At 38.4% G+C, this 10,517-nt stretch overlaps 1 protein-coding gene across 1 annotated transcript; it reads right to left on the minus strand.

The window, feature by feature from the left end:
* Window positions 1–239: 239 nt before the first annotated feature.
* On the minus strand, window positions 240–10,184 carry LOC113065768 (sodium/potassium-transporting ATPase subunit beta-2). The gene is made up of 7 exons (XM_026237279.1): window positions 9,885–10,184; window positions 7,098–7,226; window positions 6,850–6,954; window positions 2,947–3,152; window positions 1,400–1,459; window positions 935–1,030; window positions 240–705 (listed from the first exon to the last, which is right to left on the minus strand). Exons 1-7 carry the CDS (start codon window positions 9,982–9,984, stop codon window positions 532–534), a joined length of 870 nt encoding a protein of 289 aa, XP_026093064.1. The 5' UTR covers window positions 9,985–10,184; the 3' UTR covers window positions 240–531.
* Between the last annotated feature and the right edge of the window lie 333 nt (window positions 10,185–10,517).

Consider the following 10,517-nt stretch of genomic DNA (forward strand, 5'->3'; position numbering starts at 1 on the left):
ATCATATACAGATTCCCTAAACCAAATTTGACCTAATTCGTCATGTAAATGTATTATATAGACTAAACGAGTGAATCCAGGTCGCATTATAGCTCAACATCAGGAGAATGAGGTAAGAAATTATATTTTGCATACAGAAAATGAAGCCTATTTTATATTTTTCGCAACATGATGTTATTTTCCTACACTTGCGACAGAAGTTAAGCATGTTTTCTTCATCTGAAATATTATTTCTTGGCAGGTTTTGGTGATTGTGATGATTCACTGGATTGTTTGTAGAGATGATATTTTCCTGCTCTCTTGATTTCACTTTGGAACGATATCAGCTGGATATGACGACAGTCAAGAGTACTCAAAACACACACACACACACACACACACATGCACACAGAGACCGTCATGAAGACAGGAGAATGGAGACAGACGAATACATTGAACACTTTGAGATATGAATCTCCTGTGTGTGTGTGTGTGTGTGTGTGTGTGTGTGTGTGTGTGTGTGTGTGTGTGTGTGTGGCAGATGCAGTTGCTCTACTCTGTGTCGATGCGCAGCTTGAAGATCACGCGGCCGGCGAACTTGTCTCTTTCGCTGATCTTGAACTGAGTGTTGTTAGAGTTGGAGTTGATCGTACACTCCACATTGACGTCCGTGTTGAGAGTGATGTTCATGAACTTCACAGCCACCAGGGGCTGAGAATAATTCACCTACAACACACGCAGAGAGAGAGCTTACACACGTATGTAATCACACATCAGCGCGAGTGTGTGTGGTTCACAAAATGAAGAAAGCAGCTTATAAATCAGACAGAATGAAGTGTTTTGAGAATCTAATGCCTGTAGTTCAGTGTGAGGGGATAGTATATATGGTTACCTTTACGCCTATGGAATGAGTGTGTGTGTGTGTGTGTGTGTGTGTGTGTGTGTGTGTTCTTGCCTGTGCTCTCTTGCCGTAGTAGGGATAGTACATGAGGTTGAAGGATCCGTTTGGAGGGAAGTATGTGATTGGACCGATTTTGTCTGAATCTTCCTTCTACACACAAGAAGAGAGAAATCTCAGCACAGTTCTCAAGCAGAGGACCTCAAGATGACTTCAAATGAGCATTAAAATATGCTAAAAGCAACTAAAAAATAATAATAAACGAGGAAGCCTCATTTTAACCACATTAAGCCTGACATATGAAACCGAATGCATGAGAGATTAGCACTAGTTAGGGCCTGTACTCTTCTAGTCTAAGTTTAGGGAGGCTAAGTGTGCAGACTAGTCTGTTTCTTACCCACTCATCTCCATCTTTAAACCTCTGAGTATAAGGGATGCAGTGAACACACATTACAGATGTAATTCAAGCTTGGCTGGCCGTTATTGATGAAGGCTGGCTGAAGTCAGGTAGATCTTACTCACCCTTGCTCGACAGGTGACGTACGGAGACCTTCCCTTCTCACCTGGCCTCAGCCCAATCACCTGCAGGAGTGAACCGAGCACATTCAGCGTTAACAGATGACTGATCTGATCTGGTGATGATTTCTGATGCTATTAGTAACACACAACATTTTAATTACATTTCGCTAAAATGAACGAAATGACTCAAAAAAAGAATGAAATTCAAAGGACAGAGTCAGTAAAATGATCTGAACATCCCATCACTACAAGACGTAAACTCAGAAATGTCGGGAAAAAATCCGAGTTGTGAGATATTTATACTGAATTTTGAGAAAAATCTGAATTTGAATTTTAAAAGCTGAATTATGAGATATAGATACTAAATTAGGAAGTGGAAAAAAAATCATAATTATGAGATATAAATGCCGAATTGTAAGAAAAAAATTAATTGTGAAATATAAATGCTGAATTTTGAGAAAAATCTGAAATGTGATATATAATTGCGGAATTATGATATATAAATGCAGAATTGTATGAAAAAAGATTGAATTGTGTATGTAAATGCCGACGTAAATGCCGAATTATAAGGAAAAGGTCTGAATTATGAGATAAATGAAGAATTGTGATAATAATTCTGAATTATGAGATATAAATGCAGAATAATGAGGAAAATCTGAAATGTGAGATAAATGCCGAATTATGAGATATAAATGTAGAATTAGAAAAATTAATCTGAAGTATGAGATAAATGAAGAATGATGAGATATAAGTGCTGAATTATGAGAGGAAAAGTCAGAATTATGAGATATAAATGCCAATTTATGAGATAAATGCAAAATTGTGAGGGAAAAAGTCAGAATTTATAAGATAAATGCTAAATTGTGAAAAAAATTCTGAGTTATGAGATACAAATGCAGAGTTATGAGGACAAAAGTCAGAATTATGAGATATAAATGATGAATTATGAGGAAAATCTGAAATGTGAGATAAATGCCGAATTATGAGATATACATTTAAAAATTATGAGATATAAATATTAAATTAGGAGAAAATAATCTGAATTATGAGATGAATGCAGAATTATGAGATATAAATGCTGAATTAGGAGAAAATAATCAGAATTATGAGATAAATGCTGAATTATGGGATATACATTTAAAAATTATGAGATATAAATATTAAATTAGGAGAAAATAATCTGAATTATGAGATAAATGCTGAATTATGGGATATAAATGCTGAATTATGAGGGGAAAAGTCAGAATTATGAGATAAATGCAGAATTATGAGATATAAATGTAGAATTAGGAGAAAATAATCTGAATTAGGAGATAAATGATGAATTATGAGAAAAATCTGAGTTATGAGATACAAATGCAGAATTATGAGGATAAAAGTCAGAATTATGAGATAAATGCTGAATTGTAAGAAAAATTCTGAGTTATGAGATATAGATGCAGAATTATGAGGAAAATCTGAAATGTAATGTATAAATAACAAATGATGAGATTAAAGGCAGAATCACGAGGACAGAAGTCTGAATTATGAGATAGTGATTGGCCAGTTACCCGGTTGAGTTTGATGAGCACGCAGGGTTTTCCGTCCTGGTATCCGTACGTGTGGTCCCTGAGTCCGGAACATTCTTCCAGCATGGTGCGGTTGAACTGGCAGGAGCGTTTGGGGTTGTTGCGCACCTCTCCGCTGTCCTCCTGGATGAAGTAGTCATCGGGGACGCAGGCGTCGTTCTTCATCACCTGCTGAGAGTCGTTATAAGCTGCAGACAAACACAGAGCAAACATTCTTTCTTTATGAGTTTCCTGTAGATCAGAGTTATGATCGCTCACTAAAACTGACACCATTATAAACTGTTTTTGTAAATTGAAAGAAAGCTGAAATAGATTAAAAAATAATTATTAGATGAACAACTTCAACTTAATGATAATCAGTGTTACTTTAGTATCATTGAGATCCTGTTAGAATTTCTGGTAATATTTGAAATTGATTTTATTTTGTATAGTTTGTGTTTTCATATTAATATCAGTTAAAGTTTTAATAATTTAGTTGTTTTTGTCATTTTTATACTTTTTATTTCAGTTTAAACTAAATGAAAATATAAATGTTCTCTCAGAAACTAGATGAAATTTTATATCAGTTAATATTTATTTTATTTTATTTATTTATTTGAAGTAACACAAATGTATTTTTATAGTTTTAATTTTAGATTTAGTAAACTATATTAACCCTATGGAAAATAAGAAAAGTTGCCTTGGCAACCAGGCTATTTTAAAAAAAAAATATTCTAAATGTATAAAGATTATTGGAATACATTTGACAAGAAGAAATAGTTTTTCAATCTTTGTACTTCAATATAATTTCTACTTAATGTTTCATTCAATTATTTGCAGGGGCGGATCTAGAAAAATATTGATGGGGTGGCGAGAAGGGGGCAGGAATTTTTGAGGGGTGGCAACATATGGCAGATGTGTATATACTGAATTTAGTCACAGTTATCACAGTTTGATGATAAATATATGTGCACACTACAAAAGGAGTCGGACACAGCTATCATTTACAAACTTAATCTCATGCAATCAATGTCTTGCATCTGAAACAGTTCATATAAGGAATAAATGACCATACCCCATAAGCACCACACACTCACTAATGCATACAGTATATTAATACTTCTTTGTAAATTATTATTTGAAGTAACAAAACCGTGGCTAATTTGCAGTTACCATTGCTACAAGAGCGATGATTTGTGGTGTTATTGTTAAAACCATGGGTAATTGTCGTAAGGGAACCTGAAAAAAAAAAACTTTCACAGGAATGTGCCTGAAAGTGATAAACGCGCCTCGTTTTTACCTAAATGATTTATACTTTATTTTAATATATATTAAAAATGTATAAGGTGTGCATTGTAGCTGAAACCTAAATGAACACATTAGAATAGTTTTATGACTGCAAGTCTTTCTCCTCAAATGCTCTTGAGCTTCAAATTTGCGTTTGAGCCCATGTGAAAGAGTTGCATAATTTACATATGATTTACAGTTTATTTTAATAAATATAAAACATTTAATTTAATTGTGAATTATAGCTGACACCTACATGAACAATTACAGTTGTTTTTATGACTATAAGTCATTCTCCTTAAATGCTGACGTTAGAAAAGTGTATAACATTATCGCATGTAACTTTAGAGACGGTCCCTAAATTTGAGACTCGTCCAACGTAAAGCCAACTTTATGCCTGTTTTTTTTTTTTACTTTTAGTTTTCCTTTCTCTTCGCTGGATTGCTGATGTACTCTACCCGGGCATAGATGTTCATCCATCAATTATGAACATTCAGACGCAAACAGGAGGTGCGAGCGCGGATGGGAGTTTTTTTTTTGGAGCAACTGGGATGGTGCCCCATAGACAGTAGATAGTGCCCCCTCTGGGAGTTGGTGCCCTACGCAGATTGCGTACTCTGCGTTTAAGGAGCGACGGTACTGAACACCTTTAATATTGCAGGCACCAGTCCATATCGAGATTTGATTAAATGCTCTACTTTTGATTTATTCATTCAAAAATGGCCGAATTCCGTGACGTTCTGCTTTATACAGCAAGTTCCATTTCCGCGATTCAATCCCTGTCTCTTTTCAAACACAAACGTGAATTTATGAATGAAAGTGTGAAAGTTAGTTCTGACACAAAACGAAGTTGTTACGTATCCTCACGCTTTTTAAAAGTGGGTAACGTATCAAGAAGTAGACTACACCACTGTAACGTTAGTTATTTATCATCTCAAAGTCTGTGCTTTCATTAAAGCTTCATTTATTGATAGGTAATACATTTTTACCCAGCTTTTTCCTCCTGAGTCTCAGGCCGGTGACACACTGCGTGTCGTGAGCGTGACGCTTCTGCTGCGTGGCGGCTGCTTCGCGTTTTCTGTGTTTTTATACAGTCTATGGTCTTTACACACCAGAATCACTGCTGCTGCTGTAGGGGACATAGAGGGAGACCACCGACAGACCAGGGTCTTGTCTTCACGACAACAATATCTATACTTCACGTTGAGCATAAATATAAAGCCTACTGATAAAGGACACCATCACCAGTGACTGCAAAAATAGACTATGTTTGACAGGTGCAATATTTGAAAATCGAAAATTATTAATTTATTTTTTAAATTACATTTATATCTGAATATATGTCAGAGTTCGTAGCGGGTTCGCGAATCATTTGAATCAGTTCGGGAGTTCGTAGCGGGATCGCAAATCATTTGAATCAGTTCGGGAGTTCGTAACCGGATCGCGAATCATTTGAGTCAGTTTGGGGATCGCAAATCATTTGAATCAGTTTGGGAGTTCGGAGCGGTTATCGCGAATCATTTGAGTCAGTTTGGGGATCGCGAATCATTTGAATCAGTTCGGGAGTTCGTAACCGGATCGCGAATCATTTGAGTCAGTTTGGGGATCGCAAATCATTTGAGTCAGTTCGGGAGTTCAAAGAGGGTTCGCGAATCATTTGAGTCAGTTCGGGAGTTCAAAGCGGGTTTCGCGAATCATTTGAGCCAGTTTGGGGATCGCAAATCATTTGAGTCAGTTCGGGAGTTCGTAAACCGGATCGCGAATCATTTGAGTCAGTTCGGGAGTTCAAAGCGGGTTCGCGAATCATTTGAGTCAGTTTGAATCAGAAAGATTCCCGCTTGTAAATTTTCTAATTGGCCATAACCTTTAATTCGATAGATCCGCCCCTGATTACCATTTCTGTGATTTTATTTGTGAAATTTAATAGCAATTTTTGAGTAATTATTTTTTTTTTCTGTGTAACTGACATTACTACCTGGAAATAAATAAAAACTAAAACTTAAAACTAAAAAAAAAAATGCTCAAAAGCACAGAGGAAAATTACAAATAATTAAACTGAAATTAAGATGAAATCTGAAAATATAAAAATTAAAATCTCATATAAAATATGAATATAATTATAATAAATAGTACTAAAATAACACTTGTCTGTTGAATTATACACTGTTATAATACTTGTATGGTGATTTTTGTCCTTTTAGATCTAAACAGATGATAAGAAGATTCTCCGCAAATTGACATTTTCATTCCATGGATGAAGGAAAGTTATGAGAAAGTCATAAAACGTCATGAGGGTGAATGAATCAAAGTTTATTCCTAAAACACAGATACTTGACATTGTAATTGTGACAAATTGCAGATTAACAAATTGATATTTCTCTTTATGCATTTGGTAACTTACATCGTATTAAAGGTGTTTTTGTTTTTATCAGTTCATGAATTCATCGGGAATCGAACTCATGACCTTGTTGTTGCGAGCGCCATGATCTAGTTTTCCAGATGAAAATGCACACATGGACTGTGATTGTGAGTCAGAAAATGTAACTATTTACTGCCTGGACATCATTGCATGTTGTTACATGTACCATTTAGTACAAATCTGTGTTTCTATTTACTCACGTGCAAGGAAGTTATCCAGAGCCTGAACATATGTGTCCCAGCTCTCCGTGTTCTTCATATTATACACGATTTCTAGAAGATCACCTTTCGGCCGAATCATCATACCTGGAGAAACACACAGAGTGTGTGAGTGTGAGTGTGAGTGTGTGTGTGTGTGTGTGTGTGTGAGTGTGTGTGTGTGTGTGTCTGTGTGAGTGTGTGTGTGTGTGTGTGTGTGTGTGTGTGTGTGTGTGTGTGTGTGTGTGTACCTGGTGTAGCCAGACGGTCCTGCCAAGTGGGCTTGTAATCATCTAGCGTCAGTAGCATCACATACATGGTGAGACAGAACATGCCAGCCAGAAATGTGTAGAAGATCAGATAGAACAACAGGATCAGACCTGCAGAACACACACACACACACACACACACACACAAGAGCATTAGTTTCACCAGCTACAGTATATGAAGATCATTGTCTGTGATAACCTACCACTGTTGAGGACAGGACCTTAAAGGGACCACAAATGAACATTAACTGAAAATGTGTTCACCCTCAGCTCATCCCAGATTAGGATGAGTTTGTTTCTTCATCAAGTTTGTAGAAATGTAGCACTGCATCAGTGTAGATGGTCGCTCTGAACAACTCTGTGGCTGGAAGTGTTATTATGGATTATTTGAGTTAAAATCATCTTAATGCTGGATGTGTTTCAGGTTTTGTCTTCTCCAGATGTTCTCTGATGGACTGGAGTGCTGTGGATTATTGGGATGTTTTTATCAGACTCTCATTCTGACGGCACCCATTCACTGCAGAGCATCCATTGATGAGACACTGATGCAGTGCTACATTTCTACAAACCTGATGAAGACACACACTCATCCTGATCTGGGATGACCTAAGGGTGAACACATTTTTTTAGTAAATGTTGATTTGTCTATGAACTGTTCCTTTAACACTGCAGCCTTACAAATTAATACAATTACTAAAATGTAATATACAATTTTGTTAAATGTATTATTTAGTTTTTAATGTTTCATTTTGTTAGATGAAAACAGAATGTTGTTTTGTAGACTGAAACTGAATATAAAATGTAATTTTACAACATTAAAAGATTGTTTTATGGCTGTAAAGACTCATCCAGCATCATCCAGCATCATCATCATCACTAACCACAAACAAACACAGTGCCGTGGCCAATCAGAATCGAGTATTCGGTGTAATAGTTGAGAGGAAGTGTCTGTGTGTGATATTGTAGCAGTGTACGTGACCCAGATTTCACTCCATCTTCATGTCATGTGTGTTTGTCATTCGTCCATCACTGAGCAAATGTCAGGACAGACGGAGGAGTAAATCCTCTTACACTAAAACCACTGCCTCGTCCAGCTCTCTCTCTCTCTCTCGCTCTCTCTCTCTCTCTCTCTCTCTCTCTCTCTCTCTCTCTCTCTCGCTCTCTCTCTATGTATCTCTCTCTTTCTCTCTCACACACACACACACACACACACATTCTCTCTCTCTCTCTGATGGGTGCAGTGGGGGATGGGAGTCAGATTAGTCTCTCCTCCTCCCATTCGCTGCAAGCCGCTGATGTCATCGATGCTCTCAGCCAATCAGAAGCAGCAACACATATGAAAAGCGTCCAGTGAACTCATTTGACATAGTGTGACACACATACTGTCTCTGACTCTGATTCGGTCTGTGTGTATTAGCAGAATTTGACTGGATCGTCAAATTAAACATTTGTACTGAATTAAATTCAGGGTTCAGTTATGATTTTAAGCATTACATTTGAAATGTGAGCAAATCTGATGTTTAAAACTGATGATACTGTAAACTGTAAACATACTGACAATTGAAATATTTGGTCTATATTATTGTAAGGAATATGATTGTGATGAATATTGGAGCCTAGAGATTATATCTAGATCAAAAAGAATGTGATGACAAATTTAATTTAATGTGTAGTAGAATTATGATTTTAAAATAAACATTAAATAATTTGTGTGTGTGTGTGTGTGTGTGTGTGTGTTCCATCAAAGTACACTGAAATGTGAGCAAATCTGACATTAAAAAAAAATACTATAAACTGATTATATTTGTTTCATTTTGGTCAATGTTACTGGAATCAATATTACATCTCATATCTTTATAATCAGTCTTTTGCATTTAGGGGTTTTTCTTTATCTGGAAGAACAATATATTCTACTCTCATTTTAGACATTTTAGAATCAGACTGAAGAGAAATTAAAATATTAAATAAGAATTGAATTTCTGTCCACCCTTTCCAGCATGAAACACATCAGGTCACACACACACACACACAGAGAGAGAGAGACACACACACACACACACACACAGAGAGACACACATACACACACACACAGACAGAAACACACACACACACTGTATTAAAGTCGGTGACTCAGCTAAAAGTAATTTACAAGAACACAAAGCTGCATCATTACCAGGACATAGACGGACACACACACACACACACACACACACACATTAAATAACATAAACATAAAATCCGAGCTTGTGTCAGAAACTGTAAATCGATGCGAAGATTGACAGCTAGACATATATCTGTGTGTGCGTGTGTGTGTGTGTGTGTGTGGTTATATAACTGCTGATGGATGATGCTGCTCCGGATATGAGCGAAATCACATCACGTGAGCGCGCGCGAGCGGAGGACACTCGCCGAATAACCTTGCGCGCGCACCGTGCTCTCAATCCGCCGCCGATCGATGAGTGATCGGAATGATCGGGCACGCGCGCGATGACCTCAACGAGGGCGATCCTCGCGGACACCGACACTCCTCACTGAGACACATTATCACATGCAGCTCTTTGAACCCGTTCACCGCAGCAGCATCGTCAGAGTGTCCTTTAACACATTAGGGCCTGATCTCTTCGCACGCGCGCGCACACGCATTGCGCAACGCGTCCCGCTTAAAATGAGTGAAATAGCGGAACTGCGCGGCGCGCGCATCACCGGAATAACGCGACGCACGGTAAATCGAGTGCCTTATATATAACACACAAACCGGCGAACACTCACCCCAGCTGCTCGCCGTTCTACCGAGCAGCTCGTGCGTCCGCGGGTTCCAGAAGAATTCCTTCCATTCCCCGGTTTCCTTCTTCTCGTCGTCTTTGGCCATGTCTCCGGTGCGCGCCGCTTTTATAACCGCGTTAAATAAGCGCAGTGAAACGGCTCGTGCTGGTGGATGCGAGCCGACGCGTCTTCACTGCCCGGTGGGTCGGATGTTCTCGTTCTTCCCGTTTGAGAACCGAGCGGAGTGCTGCAGCGCGCGCACTAATCCAGAGATACTGCGGTAAAAGCGCGCTGAGCGCACGCGCACCTGATAATACCCCCCCCCCCCCCCCCCCATCTTCTTCAGAAGAACAGAAGCTTCGAAATCCTCCTCCCTCCCCCACCACACACACACACACACACACACACGCCATCAGCAGCTCTCCAGCCAATCGCATCTCTCTCCTCTCTTCAGGCCACGCCCCCTGTGGTCCAGAGTGTCTGCGTGACGCTCAGGTGATGCTCGAGTCGGTTTGTTCGAGACTGCTGTCATTCTGAATATAACACCACCTCATACCTGTCTGAAACACCACAAACAGCAGCTCATTTACAGTGTTACACAAACTGAAACATTACTAAATGATTGTCAATCTGGTTTCG

The sequence above is a fragment of the Carassius auratus genome, chromosome 48 (assembly GCF_003368295.1).
Source record: "Carassius auratus strain Wakin chromosome 48, ASM336829v1, whole genome shotgun sequence".
In the NCBI taxonomy this organism is placed as follows: Eukaryota; Metazoa; Chordata; class Actinopteri; order Cypriniformes; family Cyprinidae; genus Carassius; species Carassius auratus.